The sequence below is a fragment of the Apodemus sylvaticus genome, chromosome 5 (assembly GCF_947179515.1).
Source record: "Apodemus sylvaticus chromosome 5, mApoSyl1.1, whole genome shotgun sequence".
Taxonomy (NCBI): domain Eukaryota; kingdom Metazoa; phylum Chordata; class Mammalia; order Rodentia; family Muridae; genus Apodemus; species Apodemus sylvaticus.
In genome coordinates this window covers 132,221,999-132,244,787 of record NC_067476.1, presented here as the reverse complement: position 1 = coordinate 132,244,787, position 22,789 = coordinate 132,221,999, and the positions used below count along the sequence as shown (strand labels likewise).

At 38.0% G+C, this 22,789-nt stretch overlaps 1 protein-coding gene across 1 annotated transcript in view; it reads right to left on the bottom strand.

The window, feature by feature from the left end:
• The window catches only part of LOC127684936 (cystatin-related protein 2-like), a 268,764-nt gene that overhangs the window by 190,315 nt on the left and 55,660 nt on the right, over positions 1-22,789 (bottom strand). Inside the window, exon 2 of the mRNA XM_052181696.1 lies at positions 3,086-3,230. Coding sequence (XP_052037656.1) covers positions 3,086-3,230 — 145 coding nt within the window. The remainder of the gene's footprint in view (positions 1-3,085; positions 3,231-22,789) is intronic.

Here is a 22,789-nt window from a genome sequence, read left to right as displayed (position 1 = left end):
CTGAAATGACACAAGTACATGTGTATCCACCTCCAGCTCTATCCCTTCATAAATCACTACATTGCTACATATGTTATTTCCAATCACACGCATTTTCTCAAAATATCCATATATCTATACAAATCCATGTCCATAGTACCTCTGGCCCCTGCCCAATTTGGCCAGAAATGAGGCATCACCAAATACGCACCCTTATCTGAATGAACTGTTTATGGAGAAAACATTTGTCAAAGTCAGATTCAGCCTTTGTGCATGCTGTTCTTTCCATTGCAATTTGAACAACACCCTAAGAGAAAAAGAGAAAAATTCATATACAGTTATGTATTTTTATTTACATGTATGCTTTAATTTTCTTTTGTAGCTAACATTTTTATTTGGATCAATGAATACACTTATGATCGTCAAAATTATCACCATCTTAACACATGTGCAAACTACTTTTTTCCAACAGAATGATTATCAGGACCTTCTTGATACATTTGTTACTATGTTAAGTAATACGATGAACAAGACACCAAAGGTGGAAGACTGGGACTAACATTTTTAATATTGTTAGTAAGGTAGAACCAGACTGGAAGAGAACCCACAAGAGGAGTAAGAAACATTCCCAATAACACATGTGCCCTGAGCAGAAACAAAGGTTGTAGAATGGAGCATTAAATGAATGAGCCTGTTGATTTCAGAATAAAATGCATTCACCCTTTGTAAAGATAACAAAGATTCAGGTTGGTTTGACTACCTGATGATCACCATCAGTGATCATCATTTACTACATTTAACACAGAGCATGTCTTTCTTTCATTTCCTCAGTTTACTTCCTACAGTGGAAAGGAGAATTGGGAATGCTTCACATAAGGGGAAATTTCAGGCCAAATGAATAGAGTCTGTGAGTGTCTCAACCTTCAAGCTGACTGATGATGCTAATTTATCTCAAGGCATTGTATTCACGTGCTTGTGCAACTAATAGGCACCCACATATTCATTACAGAGGGCATCTCAGATACATATCCAGGAAGAAACAAAGCTGAGATAATAGAATTTATCCCTTGGAAGCATGAGTAAGGTCAATCATTCGTGGGGTGATTTATGTTCTGTGTGTACAATTAGACTCAGATACACACTGAACAATATGCACCTTTGCTATGTGTTTGGATTGCATGTTTCCCCTTTTTATCATTTTATACTTTTAACGTTGATTCAGGATTTGGCTAGTCTAGTACTTGTGGCTTGACTAACATATCTACTGAAAACAGTTGTATTTTGCAAGAGATTCTGAAAGATGCCACATACAAGGTGATCATACTTCATAGTTGGTTCCTAGTTGCCTTGTGCCTAGTTCCTAATGCATTTTTTATCAAAATTGGGACTCTGGTTCCTAAGTTCTGCTCTAGAAACATTCCAAGGTAACTGTGAAGATCGTATGTTGAATCTGCAGTGTAATTTAATAGTATAAGCTTACAAGTTCCATGTAGGGAACTGCTTAGGTGACTTTATCTGTCCTGTAGAAGTCTCCATACAACTTGAAATGAGGCCCATTCTGCATGCTGAACTGTTTGAAAGGGCACATATGCATGGTCTAAAATATATCCTTAAATTCTTTTTCTGTAGGATCTCACATAGAACATTTAACATCTAAGAAGTTTACAGCATCACTGAATGATATCACTTTTATGTCTTGCTGCTGTCAATCAGATTTTTGGTTTAACAGCATCTGGCATAGAATAATTGACTGTTTTCCACTGTGGTATAGAATCTTACGCAGCATTTATATTAGAAAACTACCTCAGGTTATGTCCATAAAGCACACCTGCATAGAAAAGATGGGAACCATAGTCTGTCTCAGGTGTGTATGTCAGTGTTCACAAAGAAGAAGGAAATAAGGGCAAGGTTATCAAAACAAGTACAATGACTCTTCATTTTCTTGAAAGGGATATTTGTCAGATAGAAAATGTCATTGTTTACTGAAGTGCACAAAATTGTTATGATCAAGAGATTCAGAAAAACATATTAACATAAACACACATACCAGGAGTCCCTTGCTCTAAATGACAGTGTGGAGGATGGAGCAAACATGGCCACATGTAAGACTTCAGGGAAGGGATTCACAATTTACATGGATACTGTGACCTCATGATCATGAGGAAACCCTTTTCTCACATAATAATTGTTAGAATTAGGCTGTCTAGAGATCTCCATAAGCAAAGATGAAAACCATAAAGATGAAACACCAAGTTTAGTTCCTGGACACCCCATGATATAAGAAGATGTTTAAGTAGCCAAAGGCATCTATGACCTCCATATATATATTGGCATACTGGTCCCAAACACATACCCACACGTAAAATATAACTGAAAGACTTGAAAAGTGTACATATATATCTGGTATTTCATGCCATTTAGTCAAATTAGAAGATACTTTATGCTGACTCTGAAATAGGAACTTATTGGTTCCTATTAGTATAGACAAATTTAAACAGAATAAGATGGAGAGTTCCCCATGCAACTAGTATTTTGTTGTTGTTGTTGTTGTTGTTGTTGTTGTTTTTCAGGATTTCTGACGTGTGTGTGTGTGTGTGTGTGTGTGTGTGTGTGTAGACAACTCACACACAAGGATTTCCTTGAAAACTTAGGTATAAATGATGAATTTATGTGGACACACTTCAGTGCTAAGAATGCATCATTCAAACTGGAGTGTGATGAGACCTGCCCTGAGCCATCTGTTTCAGTGAATAAACATGGTATATTAGAGATAAACAAACATGGTTACAGAAAAGGTTATAGTAATATTGATCCTAAAATAAATAATAGTGCCACAAGTTGACTAAACTCTTTTACGAGTCCTGTAAAACTAATACTCTAACCTTTTGCACCATAAAGGCTTACCTCAGTAGTTTTAGCAAAAATCCTTCTGTAGTATGTTCAGGATGAAATTTCTACAACACATGATATAACAGCCCAGGAATGAACACCAGATATCAAACCAGGGCTCAAGGATACAATTGAACTCTGAGGACATGGTACCTCAAAACTTGAGTTAAGACTTGAGAGAAAATCAAGATTGTCTCACTCTGGGAGAAGTACTCACCATTTTGTTGATTTTAGATATTTGCCGTAAGTTTCTGAGATATGTATCATTGCTCTTCTCATTGAAAACAATCCTGAAGGTATCAAATACTTCGTTCAGTGTGGATACAGTCTTGCGATTCATGGTACTTTTTCTGGTTGCATGGCTAAAGTTCAGGATCAGAACAAAAATAGCCAGGAGGAGCAGTTTGCTACACAGGGGTTTGCACATTTTCTGCTCAGATCTGAAACTGGAGCTTCAGCAGATCAGAGGATTTAAGATCTATGGGCAGCAAGCACAGTTCTTCGACCTTAAATGCTGAACCTTGTATTTAGCCACACCCTCCAAATGCAATCCCCTTTCCTTACTTCCCTATCCTGATTCTTGCCACCTTTAAATCTCTGTGGTACACATGCTAACTCATGAACATACATTTAGGATTTCTAGCACTTCTCTGTCCTTATGGTAATGCTGCATGGTTCTCTTGTGCTGGAAGTTTGCTGCTGCTTTAATCCATGCATTATTTATAATAGTTTGCCCATTTAAAATCTGTGAGGTAAAACTTAATTTATTTAAAATTAAATATAAGATTCTAATCATTAATTTTATACTATAAACTTCATACTATAGAATATAATGAATACAACAGACAAGTGTGAGTATTAGGCCCAGTTAGGGCACTTAGAACAGATCCCCATGGTGCATCAAGAATGCCCACAGAAATGTTACCTGAAGCAATTGGTGATTCGTATTTGTTCCTCCTTCCAGTTTGCACGTGTACCTGGAACAGACTTTAGGTCTCTGGTTCCCAATCCACCTCTACAACTCTCAGGAGAAGCTTGATTCCCAGGAGCCCAAACACACCAGGATATTAGGATCTCAGAGACAACATGACTCTCAGGATCTCAGACACACCCAGGATCTCAGGATTCCAAGATCCCTGAATCAAAGTATCACAGAGACATTTGGGCTACCAGGATTTCTGACACAATCAGGGTCACAGGACCACATGCTCACAGACTCACAGGTTCAAAGACTCATGGGCTCACAGGCTCACAGGCACACAGGAGAGACAGGATCCAGTCAGAGACATCAAGCCTAGTTAGCACTAAAAACACCAAATGCCAAGAGGCAAGCACAAGTACATAAGCAACAGAAACCAATAATATATGGCAACATCAGAAAACAGTTTTCCTATCACAGCAAGCCCTGGATACACCAATACACTTGAAAAGCAAGGTTCATATCTAAAATTTCATCTCCTGAATATGATAAAGGATTTTAGAATGATATAAGTAATTCCCTTAAATAATTATAGGAGAAGACAAGTGAACAGGTAGAAGGCCTTAAAGAGCAAACCCATAAAAATGTAATTAGAAACAATGAAGTAATCACAAAGGGAGACAACCCTGGAGATGGAAAATGTAGAAAAGAGATCTGGAGTCACATATGCAAGCATTACCAACAAAATACAAGAAATAGGAGAATCTCAGGTGTACAAATTACCATAGAAAACATTGACACAACAGTCAAAGAAAATGCAAAATTCAAAAGGCTCCCAACCCAAAACGTCCAGTAAATTCAGGACATGATGAGAAGAACAATCCTAAAGACAATAGGTATAAAAGAGAGTGAAGGCTCCCAACTTAGAGGGGAATAAATATCTTCAACAAAATTGTGGAAGAAAACTTCCCTAACCTAAAGAAATAGATGCCCATGAACATACAGGAAGCCTATAGAACTCCAAATAGACGTGACCAGAAAGAAATTCTTTCCATAACGTAATAGTCAAAACATCAAATGAACATAACACTGAAAGAATATTAAAAGCACTAAGGGGAATCAAGCCTTCACAGGACAAAGGACTTCTCCTCCTATTGATGCCAGACAATGCATCCTCTTCTACATATGTGGCTGGAGTCATGGGTCCCTTCAGGTATATTCTCTGGTTGGTGGTTTAGTTCCTGGGAGCTCTGAGGGGTCTGGTTGGTTGATATTGTTGTTCTTCAGAAGGGATTACAAAAATGTTCACCTCCATCAGTCCTTTATCCCTTATCTGTCTCTTCCTGGAGATGCCACCCACATCTTCATACCTGCCAGTTGCAGATTTCCATTCATTTTTATGGCAATCTATCCATCTCTCCAACTCTTTCCAACATCTGTTCCTGAGGCCCTCATTATGACCCTCCCTCCAAATAAAAATTCGATCCCCATACAAAGACTGAAGATTCCTTATAGCAATAGCAGCCCACCCCCCCCTTTTAGGAACAGTCCTTGGTGCAATTTATATTTGACAATGCTCTTTGCCTCAAAAATTTGCACATTTCTTTCACATTTTATAAACAACATTTTTTTTTGTTGTAGTCCTGAAGAAGTATGAAAACAGTAATCATACCATGCAGCTAGTGCTAGCCATGTTGAATTTTCCTCTGGCAAACACATTCATTTATTACTTAGAAAAAGGTCTCTTAAAGTTTTCAAGCAGAATTTATTAAATTCTTTACCAGAATATAATTTCAATGACCTATGGCATGTTTCCCCATATTTGACTTTTTCTGCTCTGACATTCTCATGAGGCAAACTTTTAGTGTTTTGAATTCTCTGTGTACTCTGGTTTTTGAAACTCTCTCCAGAACAGACTATTAAGCTCTTCTTTTGGTACACAAGGGCTTTTCTATACCACACTTGAAACACATCCATACACCTACACAGCCTGCTTTAAAGGACTATGAAAACCATATAGTCTTGGCTTTCATAGCAGATGCCCCATTTCTTAGCTAACATTTTATATCTAGTATTTTTCTTCATTGCTGTTATAAAATGACCATGAAAAAAATTAATGTGACTAAACATGGTTTAATTTTACTTTTGTTTGAGGGACTATCCTAATCCATTCCTGTTTAGATATAAGCTGATCAGTTCAGTATTAAACAATCAAAGAAGATGCAGAAATATTTTATAAAAATACTGAGTTAGAAAATTCATCTTAATAGTGAAAATATCAAGTTTGGACTGCATCCAGATCTCTGGGTGCAGAAATCCACATTAAAATACACAGTGTACAAAAACACAGCCTGTTGTTGAAGTAATTTATTTATGGCCTTCTTTATACAATATAAGCTCAGGCTCAGTTACCTTTCTTTATTTAAATACTATAAAGTTTATTCCCATGAAGGCCATTGGAGAATTGTTTAAGAGAATGAATTGAGTAATCCTCATGTGTCTTGAAAAAGGGAATACTGTCCATTTGCCCGGTATCCTTCCCTGTAGGAGATACGACATAGACACGTCTCTGAAAATGTCATGTTGGAGCTTTCTCCATCTATTATTGTAATGACCCTAGAATAGACTCTAGATGGTGATGCAGGTAACAAAGTTATTTTTGAAGAAGGCTAGACATTAAAATGTGGCATCATATATTGAGTGAAACACCAAGTGAAGTTAGAAGATACTCAGACCCAGACTCATGACACATGTTTATTGAAGAAATGGTGACCAGAAAATGGCAAGGTGAGATAAAGAGCCTAGACCAGTGTAGGAGGGGCTGAACAGAAAACTGTGAGAACTTCAGGAATCCTACAGGGAAGAAATGAGAGAAACAGTTTGGGTATGGAGGGACATCTAAAGAAGTCAGAAGAGGAAGTAGGAGAAGAACAGGAGTGAGGAATTAATTAGAATTGTATGGCTAGCCTTAACATCCAAGACATAATACACAGTAGACTTTCTTCTAACCCATGCACCTCATTGCTTTCAGATGACTGCATATGCACTGGTTTTAAGCAATGCAGATATCACTGGCCACAGAGACTTATAGATGCCTTTACAGAGACCAGTCAGAAGGAATAGGAGAAACAATGTATTCTGGAGATGATACTAATTGCTTGCAATCTCAAGCATGATATCATGTTGTGTTGAACATGTGAGGGGGACAGTGTCAATTTGTCCACATGAAGAAGTGCCATTGTTCTAATCCCAGAAACCCTCTAATCCTTGTAGCTACCACATCTAAGCTTAACTGAGGTGTACTGTTTTTTCACAGAAACCGATTATCTGAAACAGCTCTGGTTTGATCAGAACTCATAATGCACATCTATTACTCAAGCCATGTCTTCAAAATATTTCTCATGGCTACTGTCTATGCCATCAAGGAGTAGGTCCAGAGTAGTTAGGCCACTAATGTGAATAGGTTGAATGTTTCAACTTGGATAAAGGACCTGCATCTCTAATTCTAGTCCAAAGTGCTCACACACAAGTATTACCAAAGTGGAATATAAGGTTCACAGGTGTCCTGGTTTAGTTCCTTGGCATGCAGTATCTGAGGGTAGTACATAGAGCAAAATAAATAAGCATAAGAAGGTTAAGTAATAATTGGCCTGAACTTCTCTGCACAACACATCCAGTTCTGGAGCTTTAAATCAGCCAAGGTATTATCTTCAACCAATATCCTCTCTTAGTCTCTATTTATGGATATTAGCTGTGCCAAACAGTGCCAAGTGTCACCTGCCCCCCAGGCGTCATTTAAGCCTTAAAAATCAATACCACTACAGTGAATTTTAACCTCCAAACTGTGATTGCCACAATGATGTACAACTTTTAAAGCCTCTGGAGCACAGCTTCTTTTTGAGGACTCTGAGAAAACAACAAGAAATATCACTTTACCCTGAAATGCAAAAATGTCACTGTAGTTCTTTTTAATTCAAACTGTCACATAAAGGATTACTTAGAGCCTTTTCTACCATCTAAATCCTCACAAGCTGACACTCTATCGTCTAGAAGGACCTCATCATTGTTCTGCATAATCCCAGAGAAAAGTCCAGTGAGTTTTAATCATGATATGACTTTTCTAACACAGATCACAAATTTTTATACAGTCCATCTCAAATTATATGATCATGTTTGTCACATAAGTACACCATGGTTTCAATGAGAAACATTTTGTTCTCATGAAGGTTATCAGTCCATTGCTAATGGAATTTGGAACAAACACTAAAACCTAGTAGAACCTTCAGATTTGTGTTGATGCCCCTTCTCATCAACTCCTCATTACCTTAATACATATTTACATATTTCTTTTAGCATTCCTTTGTATTTAGTCTGTTTTGGGGGCCATTTATTTGAACTTAGACTGACTTTTTTCCACACATTTCTAGTTATCCATTGGACCTCATGAAGGATACTGTTGGGTATACAAAAGAAGACAATATGTTTCCTTCTCTCAGAGACCACCAGCAGTCCTACATTCAGCCCAGAGCAGTAATACCCCTTAAGTATATCTCTGATACAAGATTGACTGTTGATGAAACACAATTTTTAAATTAGATATATTTATTATTTACATTTCAATTTTCCCCTTTCCTGGTTTCTCCCAAAAACCTTCTAACCGATTCCCTCTCCCCCTGCTCAAAAATCCACCCACTCCAACTTCCCTGTCCTAGCATTCTCCAAAACTGGGGTATCTAGCCTTCTCAGGACCAAGGGCCTCTCCTCCCTTTGATGTCCAACAAGGCCATCAACTGCTTCATATAAATCTGGAGCCATGGGTCTCTCCATGTGTACTCTTTGGTTGGTGGTTTAGTCCCTGGGAGCTCTGGGGATACTGGGTGGTTCATATTGCTGTTCCTCCCATGGCATTGCAACCCCCTTCAGCTTCTTGGGTCCATTCTCTAGCTCCTCCATTGGGGAACCTGTGTTCGGTTCAATTGTTGGCTGAGAGTGTTCACCAATGTATTTGTCAGGCACTGACAGAGTGACAGGTGACAGGTATGTCATGCTCCTGTCAGCAAGGACAATTCTTGTGTAGGCAAAGAACAGGCAATATCAGCTTTATTGTGATCATTGTTTCAAAACACAAGATCCATCTAGAAGATAGAATTTGCCAGGTATTTTCTCATTTTTTATTGTTTCTCACTCTCTTATTTCATTTCTCCGATGTTCATCAGCAATTTTAGTTGCAATTAACATTCTGTTTATGAATATCAACCTACCTATTATGTAGGTTGGCTGTTAATTGTCTAGTTTTCCCAGGACCAAGGCCTCTCCTCCCTATGATGTCCAACAGGCCATGCTCTGCTGCATATGCATCTGGAAACATTGGTCTCTCTATATGTACTCTTTGGTTGGTTAGTAGTTTAGTCCCTGGAAGCTCTGGATGATTAATATTGTTGTTTAGGTTAACATTTACTAATCTAAATGCCTTGAACTACCATATATTCACTCTATCCTCTTTCCAACAAACAAGTACTCAATAGATATTCATGTAACAGACCTTCAATGCTTCCTTTTAGGGAATCCAATCCTGAAATTTATATTCTTACAATAGGCACTTAATGAAACTGTAACAAGTATACACAGTATAATACTGATAATTATATATGTATAAATATCTGTAAGATTTAAGATAACTTTTCTTTTTTCTCTTGCCATCTTTCTATGATGACTTGACACCTAGAGCCAAAAAGGCAGTATTATCTGTTTCCATTGATTGTAATGCAGTAGAAACATTTCTTGATATAGTTGTTAAGAAGAGTGAACATAGCTGAATTGTCAGTTTAGGATTTTTTGTTTTCAAAGAAATTCACATTTCCAAACTGCAGTCTTACTTGGGAGGGCCCTTCTATTGTGAGTAGCATTATTTGTATCACGGTTCTGTTTATGATATTTCTTTAGAACAATTCCAGATTCATTTCCATAACATGCTTTGAGTGTCGCACATACTGTTTTCTATAATACACTCTAAATTTCTTTGCTGTTTTGTTATGTGGTTTTTTTGTTTTGTTTTGTTTTGTTTTTTTAGTTTGTTATCTGCCTGGACTCAATTGCAATTTCTGTTGCATAAAGACAAATGGAGTGAAATTTGTGCATTGGGTTTGCCTTGTTTGTTATCTAGTGTATTAAAACCCTGGGTATAAGTATTGAAAAAAAAGTAGTCCAGTATTAGTTCCCTTCAAATAATGAAGGATATCACTACAGCTTCTTTTCATAATACATGAGAAAATTTTGAATAACCATGTTCTCTGATCTCCAAAAAGTTACACCTATTGTCACTTGTCTGAGGGTCACTTTATGCATGAGAACTTCACCTTTTCATTTCTTTTTATTTTATTTTCTATATTCTTTGTTTACATTCCTAATGATTTTCATTTTCCCTGTTCCCACCTCTCCATGAGTACCATAAGCCTTCGTCCATACGCCCGGTTTCCAACCAGCCAGAGCTTTCAGGTGTGTCATTAAGCTGCTCATGTATGCTCTCTCCAGTTTCTTTTTGGGGCATTCAGTGCTATGAGTTTTCCTCTTAGCACTGCTTTCATTGTGCCCCATAGATTTGGGTATGCTGTGCCTTCATTTTCACTAAATTCTAAACAATCTTTGATTCCTTTCTTTATTTCTTCTTTGACCAAGTTATCATTGAATAGAGTATTGTTCAGCCTCCATGTGTATGTGGGCTTTCTGTTTTGTTTGTTTGTTTGTTTGTTTTTGTTTTTTGTTTGTTTGGTTTGTTTTTGGTTTTGGTTTTTTTTTTTTTTTTTTTTTTTTTTGCTATTGAAGACCACTCTTAATTCATAGTGATCTGATAGGAGGCATGGGATTAGATCGATCTTCTTATACTTGTTGAGATCTGTCAGGTCAGATGCTTCCATGGCTGAGTTGGCTGTTTTGTCACTGGATCCAAGCTGGTGGTGAGCTCGGACCAGGGCTCCCTGAAGGTCAGACTCTTCCCTGCAGGATGTGTGTCCACACAGCTGTAGTGTTGCCCAGCATCCACACAAAGAAGGAACCGAGGCAGGCTGTGATCCAAGTGATCCCAGACTCTGGAGTCCCCTGCACACCCAGTGCAGCTGGCTACTTGGCCAAGGTAGCCAAGATGGTGGGGAACTTAGACCACCGGGCTCCCTTTAACCACAGGACTCCCTGCAGGTCAGATGTTAGCCCGTAGGATATGTGCCCAGGCAGCTCTAGAGCTGCCCACCTCCCTCATGTGGAAGAAACACAGGCAGGCTGTGTCCTGAGCAATCCTTCAATCTGGTGTCCTCTGCGTACCTGGCTGCACTGGACCCAAGATGGTGGCAACCTCTGACCAGGGCCAATATCCTGTATTTTAATATGTTTGGTATTCAGCATCTTGTTTCAGTGATACCAATACCAAAGACCTCAGAAGAATGGTGGCAAATAATAAATATGCTAAAGAATTAGTACTATCTCATATTAATATTTCCTTTACCAAGCACATAATATTATAAGAAAACTTGTCCTCAATTAAGTTTAGAGTAGAAAACAAATTGACCCACATTATTTGGCAGGAAATTCTAGCTCATTTCCCAATACATGCGTTCCTGTGTACTAACATCTTATTACACAGACTTCCACTGTTCATCAAGCATTCTAGTTTTTTAACTCATTTTAGAATAAAACATGAAGAATAGGGACTCGGCTGGCAACAGCTACAGCTACTGCAGCAGAAGCAGCAGCGTCTCATCCAGAGGAAGGGCAATCAGCAGTGGAACCAAGGTGACAGGGTCCAGGCAGGCCCTGTGCCCACTACCACTGACTATCGCTGGCCAGCCAGGCTGCAAGTAGCAGCAGATTTACAGCACCTTTCACCACACAGAAGCCACATCGAAAATCTGCCTCTCACCAGTCAGTTATGAGAGACTAGCCTCGATCTTGGTTCCTGGACGCCAGAGAGATCAGACAACCTGAGGTATGCAAACATAACCCCAGGCCAACATTGTGGGGGGTCTAAGCCTGATGGGCGGCATTGGCCTGCACCTAGGCCCTGGGCTGGTGGGGGGAGGCGATCAGTGTGCCAACCTGGCCAGGAGGTTGTTTGCCTGGCACTGCATGTGCACAGCCATTTTGTCTACGGGATGCAAGACAGTGCTAGCAGGCAAAGTCAACTAACAGTCATAGCCCGAGGCTAACATAGCATGGGTCTAAGCCCAACAGGCACTGGACTGTACCCAGGACCTGGGCTGCTTGGTGGGCCATCTCTGTGCAACCCAGCCAGGAGGGTGTTAGCCCAGCAGACTCTCCCAGCACTTTCTTGGAGCACCTGCATGCCACCATCCTGTCCACCTGACAGAACCAGGTAACACTAATTGCCCGAGGGGCACTTTGCTCTGACCTTGGCCTGCCAGGCTTTTGCCAAGGCTCCAGGTCTGAGCAGCTGGGCTAGCCTTGTGTGCACCAACCCTGTTGGGAGATCAGCTGCCCAGCAGAGTAATCATCACTCAGAAAAGGTCCTGCTGCATATACAATCAGCACTTTCTGAAAGAGAAAACGGGCACCACCTGGTTCACAGAGTCAATCTGGGGCAAGGCACACTAGGACTCCAAGGGTACCCAAGAGGAGGACAGCACATCAGCAATCTCTGACAGGGGAAACCCAGCCACCCAGTGTTGCAGAAATAGCCCTAGAACCACACAGGAGGCTCAAACACAAGCCAGAGACAAGACAAACTAACGCCAAAGAATAAGACAGCAAAGGGCAAATGCAGGAACAATGCTAACAAAAATCTAGGCAATATGGCAGCATCTTAACCAAACTCTCCAACATCAGCAAGTCCTGGTTAGGCCAACAAACCAGAAAAACAAGATATGGATTTAAAATCATTGTTCATGATGCTGCTAGAAGAACACAAAAAGGACATAAATGGATCTCTTAAAAAAATACAGGGGAACATGAATAAGCTAGAAACCCATATAATGAAACACAAAAGTCACTTAAAGAAATTCAGGAGAATAGGGCTCAAGAGATAGAAGCCAATAAAGAAGAAACAGAAAAAAAAGTTAAAGAAATGCAGGAGAACTTGAGTCAACAGGCAGAAGTCATGAAAGAGGAAGCACAAAAATCTCTTAAAGAATTAAAGGAAAACACAAACAAACAAATGAAGGAACTGAGCAAAACCATCCAGGATCTAAAAACAGAAGTAGAAACAACTAAGAAATCACAAAGGGAGACAACTTTGGAGATAGAAAACCTTGAGAAGAAATCAGGGGCCATAGATTCAAATATCAACAACAGAATACAAGAGATAGAAGAAAGAATCTCAGATGCCAAAGATACCACAGAAACCATTGACTCAACAGTCAAAGAAAATGCAAAATGCAAAAAGCGTGTATCCCAGAACACCCAGGAAATCCAGGACACAATGAGAAGACCAAACCTAAGGATTATTGGTATAGAAGAGAGTGAAGATTTACAACTGAAAGGGCCAGCAAATATCTTCAACAAAATTATTGAAGAAAACTTCCCTAACCTAAAGAAAGAGATACCCATGAATATACAAGAAGCTACAGAACTCCAAACAGACTGGACCTGAGCAGAAATACCCCAGTCACATAATAATCAAAACCCCAAATGCACTAAACAAAGAAAGAATATTAAAGGCAGTAAGAGAAAAAGGCCAAGTAACATATAAAGGAAGACCTATCAAAATCAACTAGACTTCTCACCAGAGACCATGAAAGCTAGAAGATCCTGGGCAGATTTCATTCAGACTCTAAGAGAACACAAATGTCAGCCAAGACTACTATACCCAGCAAAACTCTCAATCACCATAAATGGAGAAACCAAGATATTCTATGACAAAACCAAATTTACACAATATCTTTCCACAAACCCAGCTCTGCAAAGAATAATAGGAGGAAAACTCCAATACAAGGAGGGAAACTACACCCTGGAAAAATCAAGATAGTTACCTTCCTTTGTCAAACCCCAAAGAAGTTAACCACTCAAATAAAAAATAACATCAAAAATGATGGGAAGTAATAATCACTATTCCTTAATATCTCTTAACATCAATGGACTCAGTTCCCCAATAAAAAGACTTAGACTAAAGGACTGGATAAGGAAACAGGACACTACATTTTGCTACATACAGGAAACACACATCAGTTTCAAAGGCAAAAACTACCTTAGAGAAAAAGGCTGGAAGACAATTTTAAAAGCCAATGGTCTTGGGAAACGAGGCAGAGTAGCCGTTCTAATATCAGATAAAATTGACTTTCAACCTAAAGTCATCAAAAGAGACTCAGATGGACACTTCTTGCTGGTCAAAGGAAAAATCCACCAAGAAGAACTTTCAATTCTGAACATCTATGCTCCAAATGCAAGGGCACCCTCATTCATAAAAGAAACTTTACAAAAGCTCAAAGCACACATTGCACCTAAAACAAAAATTGTGGATGACTTCAACACTCCACTCTTCTCAATGGACCGATCAGGAAAACTGAAACTTAACAGGGACACTAAAACTAATTGAAGCTTTGGACCAATTGGATTTGACTGATATTTATAGAACATTTCACCCTAAAGCAAAAGAATATACCTTTTTCTCAGCACCTCATGGTACCTTCTCCAAAATCGACCATATAATTGGTCACAAGACAGACCTCAACAAATATAAGAAAATCAAACTAATCACATGCCTCCTATCAGATCACTATGGAGTAAGAGTGGTTTTCAATAGCAACAAAAACAACAGAAAGCCCACATACACATAGAGGCTGAACAATACTCTACTCAATGATACCTTGGCCAAAGAAGAAATAAAGAAAGAACGTTTTAGAATTTAATGAAAATGAAGGCACAACATACCCAAATCTTTGGAACACAAAGAAAGCAGTGCTAAGAGGAAAACACATAGCCCTGAGTGTCTCCAAAAAAGAAATTGGAAAGAGGATACACTATCATCTTAAGAACACACCTGAAAGCCCTGGAACAAAAAGAAGCAGATTCACCCCTGGATTCACCCGGGAGGAGTAGAAGACAGGAAATCATCAAACTCAGGGCTGAAATCAATCAAGGGGAAACAAAGAGAACCATACAAAAAAATCAACGAATCCAGGAGCTGGTTCTTTGAGAAAATAAACAAGATAGATAAACCCTTAGTCAGACTGACCAAAGAGCACAGAAAAAGTATCCAAATTAACAGAATTAGAAATGAAAAAGGGGGATAAAACAACAGAACCTGAGGAAGTTCAAAAAATCATCAGATCCTACTACAAAAGCCTATACTCAACACAACTGGAGAATCTGGAGGAAATGGACAATTTCTTAGACAGATACCAAATACCAAAATAATTCAGGGCGTAATAGATCATCTAAACAGTCCCATAACACCTAAAGAAATAGAAGGGGTCATAGAAAGTGTGGGGGGCCAGAAAAGGGGAAATCATTTGAAATGTAAATTAAAAATATATCGAATAAACAAAGAACAAAAACATGAAGATCCTTCCAATTTATTTCAGGAATTTTCTACTGTACAGTTCAAAACTCTTCTCTATTTCTTTAACACACTACTTAGAAAAAGAACCAGATGGTTATTATGATCATTACAATGCCCCTACTTCTAAATATCCATATTCTACTTAGTTTCTTTATAGCTTTTAATAATTCATCAAGACAAATCTGTGTAAGAAGGTAATGGCTCACTCTTCACTTTATTTTCCTATTTTAGGTACTGAGGTAAAAATTTCATAGTGCATCTGATTATGTCATAAATTAAACTACATAGAGTTTTCCACAAAAAACATGTAGATATTATTAACTCAGTATCTTTAAATATAAAATGGATACACAAGTTGTTCTTTCCATAGAGGAATTTCTCTACACTCTGTAATAAAAAGTGCTTTTACAGGGCATTCTGGATTTACTCCTGCTGGCTCTGGGCATCCACAGATACACAAAATCCTTTAAATTTATGTATTCAGATCTTGGATATGGAAAAAAAATTCTCAAATTCAGTGTTTTAGGAAATGATTCCTGCTCTCTCTTCCATTCTTTTTCCCTCTCTGTCCCGTCTCCTCATTTCTCTTCCCTCTCTTTCCATGTGCACACGGCCAGGCTCTACGCTCCCACTGTCTGTCTGTGACTCTGTCTCTGTCTCTCTCTCTGCCTTTCTCTGTCTCTACTATCCCCTCAAATCCCCTCACCATGTCCTAAGTAATCTCTATTCAATACTAACAACAAAAGTTATGATTCCTTAAATGATAGCTATTGCTCCAGTTACTCATTTTCTATTAGATAATGTTAGTTACTATTGCTGTGATGATGTTTCAAGACAAAACATAAAACAGCAAGTAGTAAACATTGATTTAAATATTGGTATCACAACCCTTCATTAAAGGAATGTTGACCAAGAACAGGAATTTGGCATAAACCTGGAGGCCACAGTTAATGCAGAGACGATGAAATAGTACAGCCTCTGGAATGCTCTTGATGTCTTTCTTATCCTACCTTTTTATAGAACTGATGAATACCAGTCCACATATCAACATCCAGAATAGGTTGCTAACTCTCTCATCTATCCTAAGTCAGAATAAGCCCTACAGATTTGCATACAGCCCAATCTTATTGATGTACTTTCTTTTTTATTATTATTATTTTTATTTATTTTTTATTTACAATGCAAATGATTTCCCCTTGCAAATGATTTCCCCTTTTCTGGGTCCCCACACCCCGCAAGTCCCATAAGCCCTCTTCCGTCCCCCTATTCTTCCATCTACCCCTTCCCACTTCCCTGTTCTGGAATTCCCCTATACTCTTGCACTGAGTCTTTCCAGAACCAGGGCCCCACTCCTCCATTCTTTTTGGACATCATTTAATTTGTGGATTATGTCCTGGGTATTCAAAGTTTCTAGGCTAATATCCACTTATCAGTGAGTGCATACCATGATTGATCTTTTGAGACTGGGTTACCTCACTTAGTATGATGTTCTCCAGCTCCATCCATTTGTCTAAGAATTTCATGAATTCATTGTTTCTAATGGCTGAATAGTACTCCATTGTGTAAATATATCACATTTTTTGTATCCATTCCTCCGTTGAAGGAGATCTAAGTTCTTTGCAGCTTCTGGCTACTACAAATAGGGCTGCTTTGAACATAGTGGAGCATGTGTCCTTATTCCATGCTGAAGAATCCTCTGGATATATGCCCAGTAGTGGTATAACAGGGTCCTCAGGAAGTGACATGCCCAGTTTTCTGAGGAACCGCCAGACTGATTTCCAAAGTGGTTGCACCATCTTGAAATCCTGCCAGCAGTGGAGGAGTGTTCCTCTTTCTCCACATCCTCGCCAACACCTGCTGTCTCCTGAGTTTTTGATCTTAGCCATTCTGACTGGTGTGAGGTGAAATCTCAGGGTTGTTTTGATTTGCATTTCCCTAATGACTAATAATGTTGAACATTTCTTAAGGTGTTTCTCAGCTCTCCAAAGTTCTTCATGTGAAAATTCTTTGTTTAGCTCCGTACCCCACTTTTTAATGGGGTTATTTGGATCTCTGGGTTCTACTTTCTTGAGTTCTTTGTATATATTAGATATTAGCCCTCTGTCGGATTTAGGGTTGGTGAAGATTCTTTCCCAGTCTGTTGGTTGACATTTTGTCCTTTTGACGGTTAGACTCCAGAAAACGAAACAACCATATTAAAAAAAATGGGGTACAGAGTTAAACAAAGAATTCTCACCTGAAGAACTTCGGATGGCGGAGAAGCATCTTAAAAAATGCTCAACTTCATTAGTCATTAGGGAAATGCAAATCAAAACAACCCTAAGATTTCACCTTACACCAGTCACAATGGCTAAGATTAAAAATTCAGGAGATAGCAGGTGTTGGCAAGGATGTGGAGAAAGAGGAACACTCCTCCACTGCTGGTAGGGTTGCAAATTGGTACAACCACTCTGGAAATCAGTCTGGCGGTTCCTCTGAAAACTGGGCACCTCACTTCCAGAAGATCCTGCTATACCACTCCTGGGCATATACCCAGAGGATTCCCCACCATGTAATAAGAATACATGCTCTACTATGTTCATAGCAGCCCTATTTATAGTTGCCAGATGCTGGAAAGAACTCAGGTATCCCTCAACAGAAGAGTGGATGCAAAAAATGTGGTATATCTACACAATGGAATACTATTCAGCCATTAGAAACAATGAATTCATGAAATTCTTAGGCAAATGGATGGAGCTAGAGAACATCATACTAAGTGAGGTAACCCAGACTCAAAAGGTGAATCATGGTATGCACTCACTAATAAGTGGATATTAACCTAGAAAACTGGAATACCCAAAGCATAATCCATACATCAAATGAGGTACAAGAAGAATGGAGGAGTGGCCCCTTGTTCTGAAAAGACTCAGTTAAGCAGTATAGAGCAAAATCAGAACAGGGAAGTGGGAAGGGTTGGGTGGGAAAACAGAGGGAGGGAAGGGGACTGATGGGACTTTCGGGGAGTGGGGGTCCAGAAAAGGGGAAATCATTTGAAATGTAAATAAATATATCAATAAATTTAAAAAAAGGTGAGCAGATACAGTGATAGGTGAACATGTCAAATAATTTAATAAAAGGGTATAGTAATACACATAAAATATGATGGTGATTTGCATTATATTTGGATGATACAATATAGGTGTGTTGCTTATAATATTCATACAGTACAAAATGGGCTACAGAAGGATTAGTTACTTCAGGAATAAATGCATTAATTTTGTTTTGAGATGGTGATGCAATTATCTGATCTACTGGATTTTCGAATATTGTTGCCATTAAGGGAAAATTAAACAGTGAAAAATAAATTTGACCATTTGGGGCATGATTACTTATCAAAAAAAAAAAAAAAAAAAAAAAAAAAAAAAAAAAAAAAAAAAAAAAAAAAAAAAAAAAACATCATCCACCATGATCAAGTAGGCTTTATCCCAGGGATGCAAGGTTGGTTCAATATACGGAAATCATCAATGCAATCCACTACATAAAAAAACTCAAAAAGAAAAACCACATGGTTATTTCATTGGATGCTGAAAAAGCATTTGACAAAATTCAGCATCCTTTCATGCTTAAAGTCTTGGAAAGAACAGGAATTCAAGGCCCATACCTAAACATCGTTAAAGCAATATACAGCAAACCGGTAGCCAGCATCAAACTAAATTGAGAGAAACTTGAAGCAATTCCACTAAAATCAGGGACTAGACAAGGCTGCCCCCTTTCTCCTTATCTTTTCAATATTGTACTTGAGGTACTAGCTCAGGCAATTAGACAACATAAGGAGGTCAAAGGGATACAAATTGGAAAGGAAGAAGTCAAACTATCATTATTTGCAGATGACATGATAGTCTACCTAAGTGACCCAAAAAACTCCACTAGAGAACTCCTACAGCTGATAAACAACTTCAGCAAAGTAGCAGGTTATAAAATCAACTCAAGCAAATCAGTGGCCTTCCTATACTCAAAGGATAAGCAGGCTGAGAAAGAAATTAGGGAAATGACCCCCTTCACAATAGCCACAAACAGTATAAAGTACCTTGGGGTGACTTTTACCAAACATGTGAAAGATCTGTATGACAAGAACTTCAAGACTCTGAAGAAGGAAATGGAAAAAGACCTCAAAAAATGGGAAAGCCTCGCATGCTCATGGATCGGCAGGATCAATATAGTTAAAATGGCCATTTTGCCAAAAGCAATATACAGATTCAATGCAATACCAATCAAAATCCCAACTCAATTCTTCACAGAGTTAGAAAGAGCAATTATCAAATTCATCTGGAATAACAAAAAATCCAGGATAGCTAAAACTATTCTCAGCAACAAAAGAAATTCTGGGGGGAATCAGTATCCCTGACCTCAAGCAATGTTGATGTACTTTCTAAATGTAGGTTAGCCCTTCCCTAGTGAGTTTAGTCTATCTCAAGTTAAAATTAAGTGAACCAGCACACATGAAAATGTGGATTTTCACACATAGTCATTCTATCTTAACTTTAATATACAGGCTTAGCTATGTTCTGTTAATTATCACGAGGCATCATTACAACACTTACACATAAGGAAATTTACTGTAGTTACCTGCAGGATCCCTAGAGCAATGCTTTATAAACACGATTTTTTTATTTGCCTTTTTATTTTATTTTATTTTATTTTAAAGATACAACCTTTATTGAATAAGACATGGCCATGGCATGCTTCACAGAGAAAGTAGTTTTATCAGACATGTCGAGCCTCTATTTTCACTAATCATGAGTTATACATATAGAAAAATTATAGACATCTTTGTAAGGAAGAATCTCAAGAATTTTATTGCACCAATCACCATATTTTTATTAATGAAGATATTTTCTCCCTTATATATTTTTAAATCATTTTATTATTATTAGATATATTCTTTATTTACATTTCAAATTTTGTCCCCTTTCCTGATCCCGCCCTCCACAGAAAATCTCATAAGCCATCTCCCCTTCCTTAATTGATTGGTATTTGCCTTTTTAAACAGTATTAATACTTATTGACTTTTTGTTTCATCACATTCAATTCTGTTTTTTCTCTTACTTCACATCATGAATTTTTGTTAGACCCATTCTTTCACATTCAATTTCTTTGATATTCAATCAATTAATAGATTCTTCCTGTCAACTTTTCCCACACCAGTCTCCCATTTAGGCAACTCTCTACAGGCTGAATCAGATTATTTCCATCCCTGTGTCTTAAATGTTAGATCTGAGGGTTACCTACTGTCACATCTGAATTTCTGTCTTCACTATTTACATTTCTTATGTTTTTTTTAAATCTTTGCTTGGGATATTTCTCACAGATAAAATATGGTCTTTTTTCAAGTTGTATCTCTCTGTCACAACAAATGTCAAGTTAGTGATGACCTATTACCTTTGCTTTGAATCTATTTATGTGCTAGTCATGGGCTAACATAGAAGGTCATGGCTGTATACCCTCTTCTTATGGTGACATTATATCCTTAAAAAAATATCTTTGGGGAGCCTTATCAACTTACATAGCATACTTTATACATAGCAACACTCAGACAACCTGGGAGATGTCTTAAGTCCCCTCCTCTCTTTCAGGCTTTCCTTGTTACTGTAAAGTTACAACTGTGTTTGAGTACCACAGATAAGAGTAAAGTCCACAAAATCCAGGAAGAAGAGCTAGCAAACAAGACCAGAAAGAGAATGCTGCATCTAGGAGTAGTCTCTAGACAATTAGACAATTAAATACTGTCTCCATGGCATAAAAGATGATAATAAAGGGAAAAGGATTGAATTACAAACTGAGTGACATTTTCCTGGGTCCAGGCTTTGATTTGTATCTATCACATGGGATCAGTTATTGCAACATCAGTCAGGTGCTAACTTTCAAAAGTTTTATTTATTGGAGTAATATGTGCTTGTGCTGGTGTCTGGAACTTCTGACCTTGATAATATCAATTTTCTATTTTCCATTGATGACCTGTCTTAATCTCATTGTGTTGTTGATATTGCAACGAGCTTCTCTGATTTACAGAATAGCCTGCTTCACCTGTTAATTCAGGTTTTTCTTTGTACTGGTGTTCATGGTTGTCTGTTGATAAGTTTTCACTGTATGGTTTAAGTTCAATACCAGAACAAGAAATACAGCAGTAGATCTACAAAGTACTTTGGTCCTAATTTTCTCAGAAATGAAGCTGGAGCTTTGGCAGCACAGAAGACACAACATCTAAGGGAATCAAAGTGGGCAATGTTAGCTCAACCTATGAAATAAACCCCTCTTTTCTGGTATTTCCTATCCTGTCTCCCCATCCTCTCCATATATCCTACCATACCCAAACAATCCCTCCTCTCATGTAACTCTTTAGAGGATTCCTAACACTTATTCTGATTTCTCAGTTTGGGAAATTCCCAAATGTCCATACCATTATTTTCATCATGCCAAGTTCAAGTTATCATGCTTCTGTAAACATGGCAACTAAATGTCTGTACTCAAAGACCTATAGCCTCACTTTGTTTTTAATGAAAGCATTTGAAGAGTTGGCTTTTATGCCTAGGGTCCTGATTGTTCAGATCTATCCCCTTGACATCTAGAGCAAATATTCCAGTACCTCACAGTGCTATTATATCAGGGGTTGGAAGAAGTCAAAAATTGCTCTGTCAGAAATCTCATGTCAAGTTAATTGAGAGTTAATCTACGATAGAAAATAACACAGTGTTCCCCTTTCAGTACTCATGATCACCAATCCCTTTAGTCAATATTTTCCAGTATTCTTCCAAAGCCTATAACCTCAGGGCTAAGATATGTAGGACAGATAATTGCGTTTTCCTCATCAGGTGAAAGTCAGAAGAGATTTTACCTGAAACAATATGTACTTAAATATTTACCAGTACACATTTAATATTTGAAATCTCAAATCACTCAATACAGTAATTTTTCTCTTGACCTATGGCATTAATACTATTTTAGTACTAATTTTGAAAGTGAGATAAAGCTCTGGATCTTCATTTTCCAGACATACAGTCCAATAATTGTCTTTGATTTGTGTGCTTTGCTAATTATTTACTGGAGGTAGTGATGCTCTCTGGGGAGGAGAAAAATCTTTATATGTACATGATGATAAGTTTAGGGTGTAAAATTCTTTTCCTGTTTCTGACTTTGTTTCTTTTTAACCATAGTTAGGAACTATTTGAAGACCTTTCTTTCACATATTAATCATTGCTGTGGACAGCTTTCAAAGCCCTTGTTTACTTTCTGAAATAATAGAATAACTCTCTAAAATACCAAAATTTGTCTTTATTTCATACCTGTAAATCTATCTTGACTCATGCTTCTCCATTCTGTTGTCATCTATAAATTAAGACTTGACTCCATTGGCCAAAATGATAGTATTATCTCTGTTATTTTGAGATGAATCATTGGGAATATTTCCCTCAGCTTCCTTTGAGAAAGTAAGCCATACAGCTTGATTTCTAAGTTTGGGCTGT